This window comes from Jaculus jaculus, chromosome 8 (assembly GCF_020740685.1).
Source record: "Jaculus jaculus isolate mJacJac1 chromosome 8, mJacJac1.mat.Y.cur, whole genome shotgun sequence".
NCBI classification, from domain to species: domain Eukaryota; kingdom Metazoa; phylum Chordata; class Mammalia; order Rodentia; family Dipodidae; genus Jaculus; species Jaculus jaculus.
The window spans coordinates 57,943,553-57,966,731 of NC_059109.1; the positions used below are offsets into that span (position 1 = coordinate 57,943,553).

The 23,179-nt window shown below is 42.7% G+C and overlaps 1 protein-coding gene across 14 annotated transcripts in view; it reads right to left on the minus strand.

Moving 5' to 3' along the window:
• Mga (MAX dimerization protein MGA) overlaps positions 1-23,179 on the minus strand; it is a 137,810-nt gene that overhangs the window by 63,005 nt on the left and 51,626 nt on the right. For all 14 annotated transcript variants that reach the window (XM_045157278.1, XM_045157280.1, XM_045157279.1 and 11 more), the window contains 3 exons: positions 6,239-7,187; positions 4,091-4,169; positions 3,885-3,980 (listed from right to left, as the gene is read on the minus strand). In XM_045157278.1, the coding sequence (XP_045013213.1) occupies positions 3,885-3,980; positions 4,091-4,169; positions 6,239-7,187 (1,124 nt within the window). The remainder of the gene's footprint in view (positions 1-3,884; positions 3,981-4,090; positions 4,170-6,238; positions 7,188-23,179) is intronic.

The window sequence follows — 23,179 nt, forward strand, 5'->3', positions numbered from 1 at the left end:
GGGTTTCACTCCAGCCCAGGCTGACCTGGAATTCACTATGTAGTCCCAGGGTAGCCTCAATCTCCCAGTAGTCCTCCTACCTCTGCCTCTCTAGTGCAGGAATAAAAGGTGTGTGCTACTACGCCCAGCTCAAGGAAATAAATTCTGCCAACAAACTTGAGAGGGAAAACAGAGCCCTCCCCTCATATCACTTCACCAGCATCTTGATTGCAGTCTAGGTGAAACCTAAGCAGAGGACAGTTAAGCCACACTCAGCAGATACACTGAAACTATGAAAGAAATAAATGTGCTATTGTTTCAAATTGCTGTTTATAACAATTCATTAAGCAACAATAAGTAACCAATTAAGTAAATAAAGCAAAATTCAGATAATTTATACTTAAAACTTTTATTTATTCATTCATTCATTCAATTAGAGATAGACAGAGACACAAAATGGGCACTCCAGGGCCTCTAGCCATTGCAAACAAACTCCAGGTACATGTATCACTTTGTGTATCTGGCTGTACACGGGCACTAGGGAATAAAACCCAGGCTGTTAGGCTTTGCAAGCAAGCACACCTCAACCATTGAGCCATTTCTCCAGCCCCTAGATCTTTTATTCTTTAACCTCTGTGGTTCAGAGACATTCTAAGGCCTCTAAAAAAAACTTGCCATAGGGTTGGGGAATATGGCTCAGTGGTTAAAAGTGCTTACTTGCAATGCCTGCCAGACCAGATTTAATTACCCAGTATCCAACCTACATAAAGCCAGATATACAACAGAGTGAATATGTCTGAAGTTCATTTGCAAAGGCAAGAGGCTCTGGTGTGCCCATATTTCGCACCCTTCTGTCTTACTCACTCACTCAAAAGAAAACTAGTAAATCAAAAAGCCAAGAAGGAACTGAGCGTGATGTAGCACACCTTTCATCCCAGCACTTGGGAGGCAGAGTGAGGAGGATCTCCATGATTGAGATTAGCCTCAGAATACATAGTGAATTCCAGGTCAGCCTGGGCTACAGAAAGACCTTTCCTCAAAAAAAAAAACAAATCAACTGTGGTATGTACCTACCATGGAGTCCCACTCAGCTGTAAAATGGGATGGAATGCTATGATGGTTTCTATTGAATGTTATCTTGACAGGACCTATAATCCCCTGTGAGGGATTATCAAGATTAGGTTAATTGCAGTGAGAAAAACACCTTCACTGTGGGCAACATCTTTCCATGGGTTGGAGTCCTGAACTGTATAAAAAGGAACAAGCAGCATTTTGATGTCTGCTTCAAGCTCCTGCCACCATGCCTTCCCCATTGAAGTGGGCTGTAACCTGGGACTTGTTAAATAAGACAAACCTTCCCTCCCTTAAAATGATTTTGTCAGGGAATCTTGTCTCAGCAGCAAGAAAGTAACTAATACAAATTCTAATACACATTTAAAAAAAAAAAACAAAAAAAAAAGCAAAGAACTAAAATTAAAGATATTTGAAGCTAAAAATCTGAGGAATGGTCACAACTCTTCATTTCACCACTGTTAAAAGAGCGAGCGACTCCAAGGGCACAGTAAAGTTACTAGATAAATTTCAGGGATGGGATCCCTTCCAGTTGAGTTGTTGGCCAGGGCGGTCCCTGATGCCTCCAAAACATTATAGGCCATTGCTTGAGGCTCTTGGCTTCCTGCCAGTAATAGATGATAAAACCCTCTTGCTGAAGGCTCCACATACTTGTACTGCAAGGACACTAAGAAATCCTTCTGGAGCTGAGCTGAAAACCTCCTCTATATAAACCAGCTGACAGAAAGGTGGGGAAAGTTACACTGCAGGCACTTCCATGGGAAAGAGAAAAACTACCAGTGGAAATAAGCAATAGTGGACACTGCAAGCCTTATATTTGGCCAGCCAGGCCAAATAAGCCAATGGGTACAATAGTGGCATGCCTGTGATGGGGGAAACCAACCACACTCTAACTGGGCTGGAGGCCCGCTCCAGGGGAGGGAATACATGCCTGATACCGAAAACCTATGACAGGGGAAGTCATGAGTCCTGGGGTGTTAACACCTGCTGGTGCCTGGCTAAATGCATGTATTATGCTCAACAAACTGCCCAGTAAGCACTTCTCTTAATTTTCATACCCACATATTAATGCTACTCTTATTTTTGCTTAGAGAAACTTCTTTGTTCACACGGCAGAGAACTCTGGGATGACTCAGAGGCACCATAGTGCTGAGAAAAAGAGACAGAGAACTTCTCAGCACTGAAACATCTCTATCACACCTTCCAAGGCTAAGGGCCATTTTTGGAACAGGTGGTAGAAAGAACAAGAGCCACAGGAAGAGCAGGACTCTTTACACTGCATTCTTTCCAGATACAAAATGGCCTGGATATCCATGACTTCACAGAGCCTTGCAACCACCCACAAAAAAACCCTCATAACAGGTGAAAAAGATGATGATATCAAGATAAAAGAAAGACAGATTAAAAGGGGGACGAAATATGATGGAGATAAGAGTTGTGAGGGGGAAAGTGAGGGGGGGAGGGAATTATCATGGTTTACTATCTATAGTTATGGAAGTTGTTAATAATGCCCAATCTCAAATGTTTTATATCTGTAGCCATAAAGTGGTGCATACCTTTAGCCCCAGCCCTAGGAAGCTGAGGTAGGAAGATCACTGTAAATTCAAGGCCAGTCTGAGAATACATAGTAAATTCCAGTTCAGCCTGGGCTAGAGTGAAACGCTACCTCAGAACTGAAAGAAAGAAGGGAGGGAGGGAGGGAGGGAGGGAGGGGAGGGGAGGGGAGGGGAGGGGAGGGGAGGGGAGGGGAGGGGAGGGGAGGGGAGGGGAGGGGAGGGGAGGGGAAGAAAGAAAGAAAGAAAGTAAGAAAGAAAGAAAGAAAGAAAGAAAGAAAGAAAGAAAGAGAGAAAGAAAGAAAGAGAGAAAGAAAGAAAGAGGGAGAGGAAGGAAGGAAGGAAGGAAGGAAGGAAGGAAGGAAGGAAGGAAGGAAGGAAGGAAGGAAGGAAACAAAGAAAGTAAGAGAAAGAAAGAAAGAAAAGACAGGCAGACAAACAATACTTTTTTTATTTATGGGTACATTTTCCCACCTATTAGCTATTCAGAGTAAAGATCTAGCTCTTTGTAAATGGAAGAGAACATTAGAAGCAGAGAAGAGAAAAATGCAAAATGAGAAGTACTGAAAGAAATTAAATCAAGAATAGAGGCGACAAAGAAAAACAAATGAACAAAAAGCAAAGTAGAAAAGAAAAAGAACAAAGGAGAAACAAAAAGCAAAAGCAGGGCTGGAAAGACGACTCTGTGATTAGAGGTACTTGTTGCAAAAGCTGATGACTCAGGTTCAATTCCCCAGTACCCACATAAATACAGGTGCACAAAGTGGCAAAGCATCTTGAGTTTATTTGCATGGCAGGAGGCCCTGGCATGCCCATTCTCTCTCTCTCCCTTGCTTGCTCCCTCCCTCCTTTCCTCCCTCCCTCCCTCTCTCTTTCTTCTCTCTCTCCCCTCCTTGCAAATAAGTAATTTCTTAAAAAGGCAACAAGGAGCTGGGCATGGTGGTGCACGCCTTTAATCCCAGCACTTGGGAGGCAGGAGTAGGAGGACTGACATGAGTTCAAGGCAACCCTGAAAATACAGAGTGAATTCCAGGTTGGCATGAGCTAGAGTGAGACGCTACCTCAAAATAAATAAATAAATATATAAATAAAAGGCAACAAGGTTTCAATGCTTTAACAATAGTACCTTCTTGACCAGGCATGATGATGCACACCTTTAATCCTAGCACTTGGGAGGCAGAGGTAGGAGGATCTCATGAATTCAAGGCCACTCTGAGAGTTAATTACAAATCAGCCTGGACCAGTGAGACCCTACCTTGGGGGAAGGGGGAAGAATATTACCTTCTTGAAGACCAGGATGTATCACCTGCTTATGCCGCAAAGACTTCAAATCTTCTATTAATTCCTTTTCCATCTGGGAAATTCTTGCTCTGCATCCTACTCACAAAACAGTAATACAACAGTGTACATTCTACAGAAGAATAAATATTCCGTATTACTAGATCCCAAATAATAAATACATCTCATTTTATACTATCATATAGTACCTGGGTCATTTGTGGGAGATGCCTGAAGAGTAGAGGGCTCTTCTGCTGTCCCATCAACTGCATGAATGTCTAGAGCTTCCTATAGAGAATAAAATACGGTTCACATCTCTTTTAAAACTTAACCACTAAACCATTTTCCCAACCCTGTCAGTGAACTGTTTATGTAAATTTATGCTTTCTTTTTTATTTAAGATTTTATTTTTATTTATTTATTAGAGACAGAGAGAGGGAGAGAGAGAGAGAATGGGCACACCAGGGCCTCTAGCCACTGCCAACAAACTGCAGATGTATGTGCTACCATGTGGTTTGGCTTATGTGGGACCTGGAGAACCGAACCTGGATCCTTAGGCTTAGCAGGCAAGCACCTTAACTGCTAAGCTATCTCTCCAGCCCAGTTTATGCTTTCTTTTTTTTTTTTTTTAATTTTTTGTTTATTCATTTAAGAGTGACAGAGAAAGAGACAGATAGAGACAGAAAATGGGCACGCCAGGGCTTCCAGCCACTGCAAATGAACTCCAGATGCGTGCACCCCCTTGTGCATCTGGCTAACATGGGTCCTGGGGAATCGAGCCTTGAACCAGGGTCCTTAGGCTTCACAGGCCAGTGCCTAACCACTAAGCCATCTCTCCAGCCCAGTTTATGCTTTCTTAAAGTCTACACAAGACATGAAAATTCTGATAAGGTCCAGTGTTTAAAAAAAAAATCAGGTAACACTATTATCATGAACTGTGAGATCTGAGCAGACATAACTTTTTTTGTTTTTATAATATTTAATATAATTCATAAAACAGTTCTAGTATAAAAATTCACACAAAAAATGCTACAGCGTATAAAATTTCCAAAAATGTCGTGGGTTTTTGTTACATTCAGTTTTCTAAGGTGTACTCAAATCAATGGTACAATTCAGAGATGATATTTCATTATCTTTGGTAAAACTATCCTCATTATATCTCCTCAGAGTAGTAACTCTGATATCTACTCTGTGTAGGGTCTGCTCTTACTAGGATGTCAAAAAAAACCCGTTAAGGCTGGATCTGCACAAGGCAAGGATTTGCATACAACAGTAACAGCCTCACCTCTACTGCACAGAGAGAGGCCCATCTGTACAGCCAGGCCCGGTGAGGGCATAATGACCTTCGACCAGGAGTTTCCAGACCCCTTTCTATCAGGCAAGAAACAACCCTGGAGGGGGTTAAAAATGGAAACTGAGGCCATTTCTACAGGAACACTGTGGCTGGGTCAAGCCAGTGACTTACCATTGAAACAGCCAATCCAGTCACCACTCATGTAGACCCCATCGGATGGTTAACAATTGCTGCTAAAATACAGCCTCTACTCCCCAAACTTAAAAGGAATGGAAGGTTTGGGCGCCCAACACTAAAGGGATAGGGGCACATGAACACCAATGACATTAGACACTTTATTCCCTATCAAAAAAGTTCGTCGTCATAAAGACACGGCCACACGACCTGAAGCAGATGTGAACTCTCTACATTCACCACTATCTTCATATATTCTTTAACAAGTTACTAACAAAAAAACCATGACTACTACTGCCTACTGTGACATACTATTATAACTTTTTTAAAGATTTTATTTATTTATTTATTTGCTACAGTCAGAGAGAGAAAGAACGGGCACGCCAGGGCTTCTAGCCACTGCAGACGACTCCAGACACATGCACCACTTCGTGCATTTGGCTTATGTGGGACCTGGAGAATTGAACTTGGTTCCTTAGGCTTAGCAGGCAAGTGCCTTAACTGCTAAGCCATCTCTCCAGCCCTAAGTAGACATAACTTTTAAAGTCTATTTTCAACAAAATATCTTAAGTAATTCCTGTTACCTAAACCAGACATTATGGAGATACTTGTTCCCTTTCCCTCAACAAAATCACAATAGATTCATAAACAAAAGTAGATATTAAGGCAACATACAATTTAAGAATGGCTGACCTCCCTCTACCAGGCATGGTGGCACATGTCTTTAGTTCCAACACTTAGGAGTCAGAGAAGATTGCTTGAGTTCAAGGCCAGCCTGAGATTACATAGTGAATTCCATGTCAGCCTGGTCTAGAGTGAGACCCTTCCTTGAAAAACCAAAAACAGAATTAACTGACCTTAGAAAGAATGCTAAAAATTACAATCTTACCTTCGACTCAAAGGAAACAAAAAGAACACCATCCACATCTTCCAGATCAGGCTTCACATCAGGAAAGACACTCCCAGGGCCTATAGGAGTATTCTTTGTAGCAGTTAAAGCCTTTCCTGTGTTTTTGGCTGCTCGTACTGCCTTAGAGAATTTCAACTTTCGAGGCCGCCCTCTTTTTCCAGCATTTGGAGAAGTGTTCTGACTGGTATCCACAGCCTTTGGGGCGGCTGCAAACTTATTAAACATTGATGTTCGCTTTCTGCCCAAGTCCTCTTTTTCTGAAAATGAGTCTCCAACTGAACCCTTTGAACTGTCATGTACTCTTTCTGAGTTAATGCTATCAAATATAACAGGGTATTTCCAATGAGACTCTTTAACTAAGGAATAATTCTGTATCATTCTGAGATCTGAGGAGTGTTTTCTAAGACCATTTTCTGAATCTTTGCCTAAGCAGAAGCCAGTCCCACTGGAATTTTCAATGTATGTAGGCAAATATTCTAATTCTGAAAAGATAGAAGATTTATCCTTTCGAGATGTAGAAAGCATGTTATCCGGCAGTTCAGAAACTTTCACTGTACTTTTGGTGACAGCACAGGGCTCCAAGTAAACAACTGGCATCTTTCCAGACTCTAATCTGAACATTTTAGCTTTAGCAACACCTGATGGGCTACTTGGTAGCCATTTAGAAGATACATGGTCAGTTTCCAGGCTATCACCTTTATTGTGCCTCTTTAGTTGTTTCTCTAATATAGGATCATCATCACTGTTTGAATATACATCTGTTTCTTCATCTGTCTCTTCCTGTTTCACAGCAACCCCTTCTGGGCACTCACCAAATTCATAGTCATAATCATCTAAAGGTTCCTCTTTAATGACAACATTGAAGTTTCCATTCGAGTCTAAAGGTGAGGCGATATGGGAGTCATCTTCAAAACTGTTGGTAATAAGACTAGAAAGACAGAGCAGAGGATTAACAAATATATATGTATCCATAAGAAGACACAAAGGACTATAGAAATAGATGACTTAGCAGTAAAGACATTTCCCTGCAAAGCCAAAGAACCCAGGTTCAATTCCCCGGGACCCACATAAGCCAGATGCACAAGATGGCACATGTGTCTTGAGTTCATTTGCAGTGGAGGGAGACCCTGGTGGGCCCATTCTCTTTCTCTCTCTCTCAAATAAATACAAATAAAATATGTTTTATAAACAGGCTGGAGAGAACCCAAGTAAAGCCAGATGCACAAGGTGGCACATGCATCTGGAGTTCATTTGCAGGCCCTGGTGCACCTATTCTCTCTCTCTCTCTCTCTCTACCTCTTTCCCTGTCTCTCAAATAAATAAGAAAGAATAAAATATTTAGAAAAAAATTCTTATACTAGTCTGGAGAGATGCCTTTGTTGTTAAGATACCTGCTTGCCTGCGAACCCTAAAACCCAGGTTCGTTTCTCCAAGACCCATGGTGGCACATGCATTTGGAGTTCATCTGCGGTGACCGGAGGCTTTGGCACACCCATTCTCTCACTCATTCTCATATTAAATAAACAAACATAAAACATATTTTAAAATTTGAGCCATAGGGCCAGGTGTGGCAGCGTACACCTTTAATCCCAGAATTTGGGAGGCAGAGGGAGGAGGATTGCCATGAGTTCGAGGCCACCCTGATACTACATAGTGAATTCCAGGTCAGCCTGGGCTTCAGCAAGACTACCTCAAAAAAACTTAAAAAGGAGCCAGACATGGTACTGCATGCCTTTAGTCCAGGTACTTAGGAGGCAGAGGTAGGAGGATTCCTGTGTTTGAGACCAGCCTGGAGTTATAGCCTGGGCTAGAGTGAGACCCTACCTCAATAAAAATGAAATAAAAAGCCAGGTGTGGTGGTGCATGCCTTTAATACCTAGCACTGGGGAGGCAGAGGTAGGAGGATTGCCTGAATTTGAGACCACCCTGAGACTACAGAGTAAATTCCAGGTCAACTTGGGCTAGAATGAGACCCTACCTCAAAACAAACAAACAAACAAACAAACAAAAAAATCCAGAATATATTAAAGACATGGTAGGACTACCATATTAGGTTAATTATCTAAGATCCCACATAAAGTGATACAAGTAGAATTATAATTATCAAATATAGAAATTCCCAAATTCTTAATCTCTGTACCTGTAATTTTTTCCTTCCATGTACCTATACAAGTCAGGGTGGTAGCAATACCAAAAGAAGGAAGGTAAATAACTTTGAGAAGAAAAAAATATACACATACACATACATCTCCACAACACATTCACTAACAAAATGTTAGTGAATTGAGAGGGGGGTAGGCATGTACAGAGAGAACAAGCACACCAGAGCCTCTAGCCACTGAAAACAAACTCCAGACACACGCACCACCTTGGGTATCTGGTTTGACTTGGGTACTGGGAATCTAATCTGTGTCCTTTGGCTTTGCTGGCAAGGGTCTTAACCACTAAGCTGCCTCTCCAGCACCCACAGGCAAAATCTCTCTTTTTCTTTGTGAGGTAGGGTCTTACTCTAGCCCAGGCTGACCTGAAATTCACTATATAGTCTAAGCAAATTCTTTACATTTAAAAGTCTACCACTTAGGGCTGGAGAGATGGCTTAGCAGTTAAGGCGTTTGCTTGCAAAGCCAAAGGATCCCAGTTTGACTCTCCAGGACCCACATGCGCAAGGGGGCACACACTTCTGGAGTTCGTTTGCAGTGGCTGGAGACCCTAGCGTGCCCCCTCTCTCCCTCTCTCTCCCTCCCTCCCTCTCTCTCTCTCTCAAATAAATAAATTAAATATATATTTTTAAAAAGTCTTTCACTTAAAAATTGCACTCTTTTCAGATGGCAGTGACCTTGGGATGACTCAAAAAGTATCATGGTGCTGGAAAGAAGTGACCGCAGTGCTCAGTACTGTAATATCTCTATCACACCTTCCAACGCTCAGGGTCTAATGCAGAAGAGGTGGCAGAAAGGAAGGGTAAGACTCCTTACAATGTGCTCCCCCCAGACACAAAATGGCCTGGATATCCACAACCTCACAGTGCCTGTCACTACCTACACAAGACATCATAAGAGGAGGAAAAGATCACGACATCAAATTAAAAGAGAGACTGATTGAGATGGGGAGGGGATATGATGGAGAATGGAGTTTCAAAGGGGAAAGTAGGGGAAGGGAGGGAATTACCATGGTATATTTTTTATAATCATGGAAGTTGTTAATAAAAATTTGAAAAAAAAAATGCACTACCTACACAAGACCAGTATAATAGAAGGAAAAGACGATAACATCAAAATAAATGGGAGACTGCTTGAGAGGGGGAGACGATATGGACAGTGAAGTTGTGAAGCGGAAAGTGTGGGAGGGGATTTATCATACTTTATTGTCTATAATTACTGAAGCTGTTAATAATAATTTTTAAATAAAGTGTTTTATAGGCACTTATGTAGGGTACCAATTCTCTCTCTCCTTTCTTGCTCTCACTCTTGCTTTCTCTCTCATTAAAAAAAAAAAAAATTAAAGTTAAAGCCCAGTAGCTTTAAAGAAAGATAATTTAGGGCTGGAGAGATAGCTTAGCGGTTATGCGCTTGCTTGTGAAGCTGAAGGACCGTGGTTCACAGCTCAATTCCCCAGGACCCAAGTTAGCCAGATGCACAAAGGGGCGCATGCGTCTGGAGTTCGTTTGCAGTGGCTGGAGGCCCTGACACGCCCATTCTCTCTATCTGCCTTTCTCTCTGTCTGTTGCTCCTAAATAAATAAATAAAAATAAAAAAAGAAAGATAATTTACTTGGTGTTTTCTCATTGTTATGGCAGAAGGGATGGTGTCCTGTAATCTTCCACTTTTTTTGGTGGGGGAGTATTTTGAGGTAGGGTCTCATTCTAGCCCAAGCTGACCTGAAATTCACTATGTAACCTCAGGCTGGCCCCAAGCTCACAGCCATCCTCCTACATCAGCCACCCAAGTCCTGGGATTAAAAGTGTGCACCATCATGCCTGGCTGAGCTTTAAATATTTTTATTTGATAGACATAGTGGCGCACACCTTTAATCCCAGCACTAGGAAAGCTGAGGTAGGAGATCATAGTGTCCAGCCTAGGACTACAGAGTGAAACTTTAAAGAAAGTGGTAATGGCACTCAATCTGAGCCACTTCTGCAAGAGTTTGACTATAGCTAAGGAGCAGCTGGAGGTGGGATCTAACCTAATAGATTCCAATGGCATGTCAAGTGGAACCCCAAGATGTGGGTGAGCTTGTACTGTGTGCTCAGCAAGTGGGGGGGGGGGGTGGCTAGGCTTCTACAGTTGTCATGTTTTGCTTGTATTCATAGGCTTTTAAAAATATATGCCATGAAATTTATTAACAGATGTCTCAAATCAATGAGCAACATAAAATCTATAGGTATATATGGTTATTGTAAAACAAGTCTGGTTATCATTTTTCTAAAGTATAGAGATTTTTGGTGACATAAATTAATTTAAAAAATCCTAAGTTTCTCTGCTAAGGATGTCTCTGTGCAGTTTCCAATAACAAGATAATTAACTCTTTGACACCAACTAGCTTGCTTCTGTCAATTGGTAATGAAGTAAGTCAATTAGGTGGAATTTCTCTTTTATAGGAAAGATGGGGAGTTGGAGAGATTGCTTAGTGGTTAAGGCATTTGACTGCAAAGCCTAAGGACCCAAGTTCAATTCCTCAGTACCCATGCAAGCCAGATGCACAAGGTGACACATGCATCAGGAGTTTGTTTGCAGTGGCTCAAGGCCCTGGTACATCCATTTTTCTCTCTCTCCCTCCTTCTATCTGTCTCTCTCAAATAAATTAATTAAAAATAAATAAAATAGGGCTGGAGAGATGGCTTAGCGGTTAAGCGCTTGCCTGTGAGGCCTAAGGACCCCGGTTCGAGGCTCGGTTCCCCAGGTCCCACGTTAGCCAGATGTACAAGGGGGCGCACGCGTCTGGAGTTCATTTGCAGAGGCTGGAAGCCCTGGCACGCCCACTCTCTCTCTCCCTCTACCTGTCTTTCTCTCTGTGTCTGTCGCTCTCAAATAAATAAATAAATAAATTAAAATAAATAAATAAAATAGCAAGGGGACTTGGTCAAAAAAAGATTAGGTTTTATGGGTTATGAGATGAGATGATTGAAGGAACCAGGGAGGATGAAGGTGTGCATATGCAGGTTATAAGACAGATCTAGGGACCAAATTTTGCCTAAAATGAATTTCCTTTTATAAGGAACAAAAAGATAATTTTCAGGCTAAACATAGATGAACACCATGTCTAAACAAGAGTTTTTCAACTGTTTACAGACTCGTAAAGAAGTTCTAAAAGTTTTATATAGGCAGATTTACTCTAAATTTATCTTTAATTAGACATAGGTCCTGTCCTGCCCTGTGTGGGTAACGAAGTCATAAGCACAAGTCTAATTCACATTCTCTGGAAGTCTAATTAGGTTAAACACAGACACAACCCTATCACCCTGTGAACTACAAGTATATAAAATCCCGCCCCTCAATAAATAAGCAATCTTAAAATAGGGCAAGGAATGTCAGGATGCTTAGCTCTCTCCTCTGTCATTTTCTCTTGTTCTTGCTTACTGTTAATGCTATTTAAGTTTATGGCAAGCTGAGAAAACGGTTGGAGACCACTTATCTCAGACCCCAAACAAATTTAAGCCATTTCTCCTTCAGACCTTGTCTAGAGACAAAATGGCCAATTGTCTCTGACAAGGAAAAAGGGAGTGACAAACAGCATGTAACTTTGGTTCTCTTTATATAGTTCCTCTCAGACACCTGTCAGATAGAATTTCCAACCAATGTAAAACAAGAAAGAAGCCAGGCATGGTGGTGCATGCCTTTAATCCCGTAGCAAGTTCCAGGTCCGCCTGGGCCAGAGCAAGACTGTACCTGGAAACCTCCCCGCCACCCCCCACAAAAAGAGAAATTAAATGGGTAACTGAGTCAAGTTATTTGATCAGAAGCTGGGCATGGTGGCACACTTGGGAGGCAGAGGTAGGAGGATCTCCGTGAGTTCGAGACTGCCCTGAGGCTACATAGTGAATTCCAGGTCAGCCTGAGCTAGAGAGCTAGAGTGAGACCCTACCTCAGAAAAAAAAGAAGGATATTGTTTAAGTAACTGTCTGATTTCTGGTAGCTCAAGTTCATTGCATATTAGTAAACTAACTCTTAAAATATATTCCCAGGCTAGAGAAATGCCTTAGCTGTTCGAGCACTTGCCTGCAAAGCCTAAGAACCCAGGTTTGACTCTCCAGGTCCCACATAAGCGAGACAAACAAGGTGACACAAGCACGCAAGGCTGCACATGTGCACAAGTTGGCGTACCCATCTGGAATTTTATTATAGTAGCTGGAGGCCAGAGGCCCTAGTGCACCAATTCTCACTTTCTCTCCCTCTCTTGCATTAAAAAAGAATAAAAATAAAAAGGCCAGTTGGGCTTGTCTCAAAAAAAATAAAAAAATAAAAGACGACACTCTGGGATATCTTGGATACAGGTCAATGAAAAACAAAAACCAAACAAAATAACTTCATAGCACCCAACCAATTTACTGGTTTTAAAACACCAATAGACTAAAAATGTTTTTCAATGGCATGATCATTTAATCTGTTTTCACTCCATCTATGGGTTTAAAAGATGTTATAAGACATTAAAAAAAAAAAAAAAGCCAGATGTGGTAGCACATGCCTTTGAACCCAGCCAGCACTTGGGAAGCAGAGGTAGGAAGATCGCCATGAGTTTGAGGCCACCCTGAAGACAACATAGTGAATTCCAGGTCAGCCTGAGCTAGAACAAGACCCTACTTCAATAAACAAACAAACAAAAAGCTCAAAGGCTTTGAAATGTCACAGCTGAGGAAATCTTCCTCCTAAATACTGGTTCAAATAATGAGAAAGGCTATTATACAAAATATGGCATATCTGCTATTATCAAGGTTAAATGTGGTGATAATTCTGCTAACATCTCTTATCTGTTTTACAACCATACAGGAACAGATTCATACCATGTCAGACACTACTGTGCCATCTGGTGAACAGTTCTGGGAATAGACCTAAGATGGTCCTAAGAAAATTTAACTCCATGTACCTAGGTTCCCTCAAATGCTCTCCAAGGCCTAGAAGGCTACAAAACAGAAAGCCTAAAGGCAACCAGTTTGCTGTTGTGCCCACTTCCCTTTAAAAAGCCTTGCTTTCTTTCTCCCCAACATTATTTTCCAGGTCTGTCTTCCTGTTCTCCAGCAATACACTTTCAGGGTATCTTAGCCCTCCCTCTTGAGAGAGACTTCACTACAATTACTCTGTGACCCACCCTCCATTCAGGTGAAATCAGATAAAAGACTGACCCATCACCATTCTCTTATCTCAACAGCAGTTAAAGTGCCTTCTGAAGAGAGAAGGGAATAAGAGGGAATCAGGTAGCTTTGTTTGGCAGTTAGGGTGATGGGGCCCCTGAAAGTATCCCTGCAGTCTCCACTATACTAGAGATCAAAGTATGATCTAACTTCTTATCTCTTTCCTAGATTTTTTCCACAACCAACCTGGACCCTCCTGGGAGGAAGGTTTTCTTTCCTAGGATTTAAATCTTGCCATCATAGCTAGCCTCTTCCTGAGATAGCCTCTAGCCCAGACCAATTGGCTGTCTCTCTGGCTCACATGAGTAGGAAAGTAGGACCCACCACCATAAAATTATAAGCACATTTATCAGGGGAGAGCAAGCTCTCTCGGCAGCTTGTTCATCACTCATGAACCTCAGTTTCCATTGAGTCTCCTGTCATGTCAACCCAGCTGGATGAGACGAGGGCAGAACCCCCTGAGCCCTACTCTCTCATGGGCTCTCTACCCTCTCCTGTTCTCCTCATGGCAGGAGCTCTTTGTAGTTTCTTTTCTTTCCTCTCTTATGTTTCTCCCAGCCCAGACCACATGGGTGTATCTACTTACATTCTCTTGATTTTGTACTTCCCTCAATAAATATAATTTAAAAATAATCCTTCCCCCAGGGGATCAAAGACTTTCTTGAACCTATAACACCCCATTTCAAATTGAAATTTACCAAAGTGGCATTCAACCTGACTGAAGGATAAAGGAAAAGAAAGTATCAATTATAGGAAATCAACCAATATAACATAATATAATATAATATAATATAATATAATATAATATAATATAATATAATTTATAAAATAAAGAAAATAAAGGAAAATAAAGAAAAGCTTTCTATCATTGAAATATTTTCTACCAAATATACAAAAAGTTTAGCAGACACTGTGGTGGTTTGATTCAGGTGTCCCCCATAAACTTAGGTGTTGTGAATGCTAGCTCCCCAGCTGATGGATATTTGGGAATCAATGCCTCCTGGAGGGAGTGTATTGTTGGGGGCAGGCTTATGGGCTTTATAGCCAGTTTCCCCATGCCAGTGTTTGGCACACCTCCTGTTGCTGTGGTCCATCTTATGTTGGCCAGGGGGTGATGTCCACCTTCTGCTCATGCCATCGTTTTCCCTTGCCATCGTGAAGCTTCCCCTCGAGCCTGTAAGCCAAATAAATCTCTTTTTCCCAGAAGCTGCTCTTTGTTGGGTGATTTCTAACAGCAATGCAACCCAGACTACAACAGTAAAGTGGTACCGAGGAGTGGGATTGCTGCTAGACACCTGACTATGTGGCTTCGGCCTTTTGGAGCTGATTTTCAAGAGGAATGTGGAAGGAGTTGAAACCTTGGCCTAAGAGATGCCTTGCAGTGCTTTACGTACAGCTTAAAGGACTATTCTGGTCTGAGCTCCAAGACCTGAATGCAGTAAGAACTATGGACTGTGAGGTTTGGCTTATGAGGGTGAGAAAGAGCTGTGCCTGGACTGGGCTAGCAGTTTGTGTGAGAAGCTTGCTCTTATGCCCATGTCCTGAGAAGTTGTGCAGGGTTGCTTTGCGTAGAAATGAACTGGTGTGTGCAGAAGGATATGGCACAGAAAGGAAAATCTTTGGGTGAACTGTTGCCCATTCAGCTGCAACTGAGAGATTACAACCTTTGAGACTGGGCTAGCTGACCTGTGCTGGGGCAACAAAAAGAATGTCGACTCTTTTGAAAGGGCCTGAGTGCTCAAGGAGTGTCCTGTTCTTCAAAGTCTGCTTTATTCCCCCCTGGATTAACAAATTGGCACCCTACCTGGTATCGTGGAGTATAAGAAATGCTCGAAAGAGGGTCATTGAGTTTGCAACATGGTCTTGTGTTTTGGAAATGGCCATGGGCAGTGTGAAGCAGGTTTGCTGGTTGCCTGCATAGAGATCCCATGGGGCCATGAGGATGAACCGTGGTTTGCAGTGGAGACCCAGTGGAGATGCCGGGACCATGAGATGGCTGCCAAGGAGCTGCCGGCCCTGATGAAGTTTCCCAGGACTGTGAGTAGCCTAGCTGGAGGGGCGGAATTGGAATGCCAGAGACTTGTTGCTGGTTAGAATTATCGGACTTGAAGACTTGTCACTGGCTAGTGTTGCTGGACTTGAAGCTACAGAGTTTGATGTTTTCCCTAGTTGTTTTAAATCTTGTATTGGTTGAATGTTTCTTTGCTATGCCCAATGCCATCTATTGCAGTGTGAGTATTTATTCTGTGCCATTCTGGGTTTTTTGAGGTTATTTTTTGGTATTATGGCTCAGTTAAAAGACCTTGGACTATGGGGATGTATGAACATCATTGGAATTGATAAAAACTATGGGGACTTTTAAAATGAGATGAATGCATTGCATTTTACATCATGTATGATTATCAGTTTATGGGGGCCAGGGGCGGAATGTGGTGTTTTGATTCAGGTGTCCCCCATAAACTTAGGTGTTGTGAATGCTAGCTCCCCAGCTGATGGATATTTGGGAATCAATGCCTCCTGGAGGGAGTGTATTGTTGGGGGCAGGCTTATGGGCTTTATAGCCAGTTTCCCCATGCCAGTGTTTGGCACACCTCCTGTTGCTGTGGTCCATCTTATGTTGGCCAGGGGGTGATGTCCACCTTCTGCTCATGCCATCGTTTTCCCTTGCCATCGTGAAGCTTCCCCTCGAGCCTATAAGCCAAATAAATCTCTTTTTCCCAGAAGCTGCTCTTTGTTGGGTGATTTCTAACAGCAATGCAACCCAGACTACAACAGACACCAAAGGAGATAAACTAAGTGATATCTAAGCACATCAAAGCTAAGCACATCAGGCTACTGAAAATTAAATACCAAAAAAAAAATGCCTAAAAGCACAACGGGGTTGGTTGGGTATGGTGGCATATGCATTTAATCCCAGCACTTGGGAGGCAAACCTGGAAGGATCATCCTGAGTTCCAGACTACCCTAAGACTACAAAGCAAACACAGGTCAGCATGGACTACAGCAAGACCCTATCTCAAAATAAATAAAAATAGCCACCAGGGAAATGCAAATTAAAACTACATTGAGATTCCATCTCACCCCTGTCAGAATGGTTACCATCATGAAAACAAATGACAATAATTATATGCTGGCAAGAATGTAGAGAAAGAGGAACCCTTCTACACTGTTGGTGGGAATGCAATCTGTTCCAGCCATTATGGAAATCAGTGTGGAGGTTCCTGAGACAGCTAAAAATAGATTTACCATATAACCCAGCTATACCTCTCCTAGGCATATATTCTAAGGACTTGTCTCACTACCTTAGAGATACTTGCTCCACCATGTTTAGTGCCGTTCTATTCACAATAGCTGGGAAATGGAACCAGCCTAGATGTTCTTTAACTGATGAATAGAATGAAATTATGAAATTTGCAGGGAAAGGGATGGAGCTGGAAAGAATTACACTTATTGAGGTAACCTAGGCCCAGAAAGCTATACGTCTCAAATTCTCTCACATGTTGACCCTAGTTACAAATTTTTGGACTTTTGTGTGAGTTGGAATAAAACAGTAGCAGAGACCAGTAAGCTAAAAACTGGATATAAAGGGAATAGAAAGGAAGGGGGAGGGGACTTAATACAACGGTATTGTATATATGTAGTAGAAGAACAGATTAATGGAAAGGCCTAAGCCTAAGTGAGGTCAGGGAAAGATTGAGTAAAGGAAAGGTGGGAGGAGAGCTAATCAAAATCTGAGAGAGTACAAATAAATCATGTGGAAACCTACTATTTCATATAATGGCACACCCAGAATCCATAGATTGTTACTAGAAAATTTTCAGTGCCATAGCCAGGTGTGGTGGCACACCTTTATTTATTTATTTTTTTCGAGGTAGGGTCTCATTCTAGCTCAGGCTGACCTGCAATTCACTATGTAGTCTCAGGGTGGCCTTGAACTCACAGTGATCCTTCTACCTCTGCCTCCCAAGTGCTGGGATTAAAGGTGTGCGCCACCAAGCCCGGCTCTGTGGTGTTCTTTAATTATGGCATTTGGGAATCAGAGGTAGGAAGATGCCATCAGTTCAAGGCCATCCTGAGATAGTGAATTCCAGGTCAATGGGATACCTTCCAGTGAGTTATTGGCCAGGGAGGTCCCTGATGCCCCCAAAACATTACAGGCCATTGCTGAGGCTCTTGGTTTCCCACCAGGAATACATAGTAAGACCCTATTGCTGAAGACTTCACATAGTTGGGCTGCAAGGATGAGCCAAAAACCTCCTCTATGTAGACCAACTGACAGAAAGCTGGGAAAAGCTATGCTGCATGTAGTTCCATGGGAGAGAGAAAAATCACCAGTGGAAATAACAGTGGACACTGCAAGCCTTAAATTTGGCCAGCCAGGGCAAATAAGCCAACGGGTACAAGAGTGGCATGTCTGTTATAGAGGAAACAACTGTTCTCTAATTGGACTGGAAGCCAGATCCACAGGAGGAAATAAATACATGCCTGATACTGAAAACCTATGATGGGGGAAGTCATGAGCCGTAAAGTTGTAACAACTGCTGGTATTGGCTAAATGTATATACTAAGCTCACCAAAGTGCTTGGTAAGCACTTCTCTTAATGTTCATACCCATATATTAATGCTACTCTCACTTTTGGTTAAAAAAGCTTCTGTTGGGCTGGAGAGATGGTTTAGCAGTTAAGGTGCAAGCCTGTAAAGCCTAAGGACCCTGGTTTTCATGTAGTGCATCTGGCTTTATGTGGGTATGGGGTTATTGAAACCAGGTGGTTAGGCTTTCCAAGCAAGTACCTTTTATGGTTGAGCCATCTCCCAATTCCCAGTTCCTTCGTGTTTTTTTTTAAAGTATTTTTGTTTATTATTTATTTGAGAGTGACAGACAGAGAAAGGGGGGGGGGGAATGGGCACGCCAGGGCTTCCAGCCACTGCAAAGAAACTCCAGACACTTGTGCCCCCTTGTGCATCTGGCTAACGTGGGTCCTGGGGAATTGAGCCTCAAACTGGGGTCCTTAGGCTTCACAGGCAAGCGCTTAACTGTTAAGCCATCTCTCTAGCCCAGTTCCTTCGTTTTTGAGGGAAGGTTTTAGCTATGCACCTCTGACTGGCCTTGAATGTATAGCAGTCCTCTGGCCTTAAGTCTTCCTAATGCTGGTCCCACATAAGGCAGATGCACATGGAGGTGCATGTGTTTGGAGTCCATGTGCAGTGGCTATAGGCCCTGGCACACCCATTCTCTCTCTCTTTCTCTAATGAATTTTTAAAAAGTTATTTTCAGATGGTGGTGACCTTGGGATGACTCAGATGGCAACATGGTGCTGAGAAGTGACAGAGTGCTCAACACTGAAACATCTCTATCACACCCTCCAAAGCTCAGGGTCCATTGTGGAAGAGGTGGTGAAAAGAATGTAAGCCAAAGGAAGATAGGATTTCTTACAATGAATGCATTATTCCAGACACAAAATGACCATCATAATAGGAATAAAATATGATGACATAAAAATAAAAGATAGACCGATTGAGAGGGGGAAAGGGTATGATGAAGAGAGAAGTTGCAAAGGAAAAGGGGGCAAGGGAATTAACACGGTTTATGGTCTATAATTATAGAAGTTGTCAATAAAAAAAATCAAAATAAATAAATAAATAATATAATATAAAAAGCATGGAGGGCACTGGAATAACTATGAGAATGTATTCTCACCGGAAACAGTCAAATGACAATAGACTTCATCCATCATAAATATTTAAGGGGACTGGAGAGAGCTCAGTGATTAAGGCACATGCTTGCCTAACAACCCTGGTTTGATTTCCCAGTACCCACATAAAGCCAGACATACAAAGTGGTGCATATGTCTGGAATTTGTTTAGGTGGAGCGCAGTGGTACAGGCTGAGATAGGAGGATTACCATGAGTTTGAGGCTACCCTGAGAGTACAGAGTGAACTCCAGGTCACCTTGATTAGAGTGAGATACTACCTTGAAACCACCCCCCAAAAACTGTTTAAGGGAGAAAGGAGATTGGGCGCAAAGGCATACTTCCCAAGGGGATGAAAATGTTCTACAACTGTACATGTTACTTTTTTTTAATACATTTTTTGACTGTGTTTGTTTATTTGCAAGGAGAGGGAGGGAGGGAGGGAGGGAGGGAGGGAGGGAGGGAGGGAGGGAGGGAGGGACGAGGCAGACAGAGAGAAGGGGCATGCCAGGGTCTCTAGCCACTGCAAACAAATTCCAGATGCATGTGGCCCTTGTGCAACTGGTTTATGTGGGTCCTGGGGAATCGAACCTACGTCCTTTGGCTTTGCAGGCAAATGCCTTAACTACTAAGCCATCTCTTCAACCCCCCCTCCCATTTTTGTTTTTTTGCTTTTTTGCTTTTTTGAGGTAGGGTTTCCATTCTAGCCCAGACTAACCTGGAATTCACTATGTAGTTTCAGGGTGGCCTTGAACTCATGATGATCTGTATTAAAGGTGTGCACCACTGTGCCCAGTTTGTTTGTTTTTTTCTCTCTTTTTGAGACAGAGTCTCTTCTGCCCTGAAACTCACAGAGGATGACCATGAACTCAGGATTCTCCTGCCTCTAGCTCCTAAATCCCGGGATTAAAAATGTAATCACTGGGCTGGAAAGATGGCTTAGCGGTTAAGCGCTTGCCTGTGAAGCCTAAGGACCGTGGTTCGAGGCTCGATTCTCCAGGTCCCACGTTAGCCAGATGCACAAGGGGGCGCACGCGTCTGGAGTTCGTTTGCAGTGGCTGGAGGCCCTGGCACGCCCATTCTCTCTGTATATATATCTGCCTCTTTCTCTCTCTGTCTGTTGCTCTCAAATAAATAAACAAAAAAAAATTTTTAAAAATGTAATCACTACCTATGGCTGTATATGGTCCTGGGGATCGAACCCAGGGCTTTGTGTATGCTACACAAGCACTCTACCAAGGAAGCTACCTCCCAGTTTCAATTGTATGCCTTAAATAGGTAATTTTTATGGTAAGTGAACACTTTAAATGTTTTTAAGCTGAGGGAGGGAGAAAGGGAGGAAGGAAGGAAGGAAGGAAGGAAGGAAGGAAGGAAGGAAGGAAGGAAGGAAGGAAGGAAGGAAGGAAGGAAGGATGGAAGGAAGGAAGGAAGGAAGGAAGGAGAAGGCTTGGTGGCTGAAGTTTATAATCCCAGCATTAGGAAGACTAAGGCCAGAGGACTGCTATAAATTCAAGGCCAGTCAGAGGTGCATAGCTAAAACCTTCCCTCAAAAACGAAGGAACTGGGGATTGGGAGATGGCTCAACCATAAAAGGTACTTGCCTAACCACCTGGTTTCAATTCCCCCATGCCCACATAAAGCCAGATGCACCAAGTGAAAAGTATCTGGAGCTCATTTGCAGTGGCAAGAGATCCTGTTGTACCCATTTATATTCCTCCCTCCTCATTGCACTTTGGCAAACATAAATGAGTAAGCGAAGGAATGGCCAGAATTGATGGCACACACCTTAAATCCCAGCACTCACAAAGCTAAGACAGAAGGATCACTTTGAATTTGAGGCCAGGCAAGGCTGAAAAGTGAGTTTCAGGTCAGCCTGGACTAGAGTGAGACACCGCCTCAAAAAAATAAAATAAGGGCTGGAGAGCTAGATTAGTGGTTAAAGCACATGCCTGTGAAGCCTAAGGACCCACACTTGACTCTCCAGGTTCTACTTAAGCCAGACGTAGAAGGTCCCACATACGCACAAGATAGCACACACGTCTGGAGTTGGGAGTGCAGTGGCAGGCAAAGGAGGCAGAGGATAGAAGATCTACTGAGTTTGAGACCAGCCTGAGATTATATAGTGAACTTCAAGTCAGCCTGGGCTAGAGTGTGACCTACCTTGAAAAACAAACAAACAAGAAACAAATAAGTCAGGCGTGGTGGTACACGCCTTTATTCCTAGCACGTAGGAGGATCACCATGAGTTTGAGGCCACCCTGAGAGCTCATAGTGAATACCAGGTCAGCCTGAGCTAGAGTGAAACCCTACCTCCAAAAACCAAAATAAATAATAAATAAATAAACAAAATAAGATATTTTAGATTATGCACCAAGTCTTAATAAATATATTAAAAAACTGAAATAATTTCTTACAGTTTACCATACCATAATGGAATAAAACTAGAAAAGAAACTCAAGAGTCACTGAAGAAATCATACAAGAAATTTTTAAAGTTCCTAGAATCAGGGGCTGGAGAGATGGTTTAGCGGTTAAGCGCTTGCCTGTGAAGCCTAAGGACCCGGGTTCAAGACACCATTCTTCAGGACCCATGTTAGCCAGATGTACAAGGGGGCACAAGTGTCTGTAGTTTGTTTGCAATGGCTGGAGGTCCTGGGGCACCCATATTCTTTCTTTCTCCCTCTCTCTCTCTCTCTCTCTCTCTCTCTCTCTCTCTCTCTCCCTCCCTCCCTCCCTCTTTCTCTGTCTGTTGCTCTCCAATAAATTAATTAAAATGAACAATTTTTTTTAAGTTCCTAGAATCAAATAAAAATGTAGGCACAAGCAGGGCATAGTAGTGCACACCTTTAATGCCAGCACTTGGGAGGCAGAGGTAGGAGGATCGCCGATAAGTTTGTGGCCACCTTGGGACTACATAGTAAATTCCAGGTCTGTTTGGGCTAGAGTGAGATGCTTGAAAAAACAACAAGAAAAACAAAAATAGAAGGCACAGTCCATGGGAGGGAATACATCCCTGATACTGGAGCCCTAGGGTGTAACATCTACTGGTGTCTGGCTAAATGTATATATCGTGCTCACCAAACTGCGCAGTCAGCCCTTCTCTTAATGCTCATACCCATATATTAATGCTAATCTCACTTTTGGTTAAAAAAGCTTCTCTTCTCAGATGGCAGTGAACTGGGGATGACTCAGAAGGCATCATGGTGCTGAGGAAGTGACAGCGGAGTGCTCAGCACCGAAATATCTCTATCAAACCTTCCAAGGCTCAGGGTCCATTGCAGAAGAGGTGGTAGAAAGAATGTTAAGAGCCAAAGGAAGGACTCCTTACAGTGTGCTCCTCCAGACACAAAATGGCCTGGCTATCCATGACCTAGCAGTGCCTGACACTATCTACACAAGACCATCATAAAAGGAGGAAAAGATCATGATATCAAAATAAAAGAGACTGATTGAGAAGGGAGGGGATATGACAGAGAGTGAAGTTTCAAAGAGGAAAGTGGGGGGAGGGAAGAAATTAACCAATTGTTTACAATTGTGGAAGTTGCCAATAAAATATTATATATATATATATGAAGGAAGGCACAGGGAAGGAGATATGGCTTAGTAGTTAACACGCTTGCCTGCATGCAAAGCCTAAGGATCCATGTTGAACTCTCCAGGTCCCATGTAAGGCAGACGCAAGCAGGCAAGGTTGAACATATGCACAAGATGGCACATGCATCTGGAGTTCCAGTGCAGTAGGTGGTGCCCTAGCACACCAATTCTCATTCTCACTTTTGCTCTCATAAAAATTAGTGGGCTGGAGAGGTGGTTAGTAGTTAAGGCATTTGCCTACAAAGCCAAAGGACCCAAGTTCGATTCCCCAGGTCCCATGTGAGCCAGGTG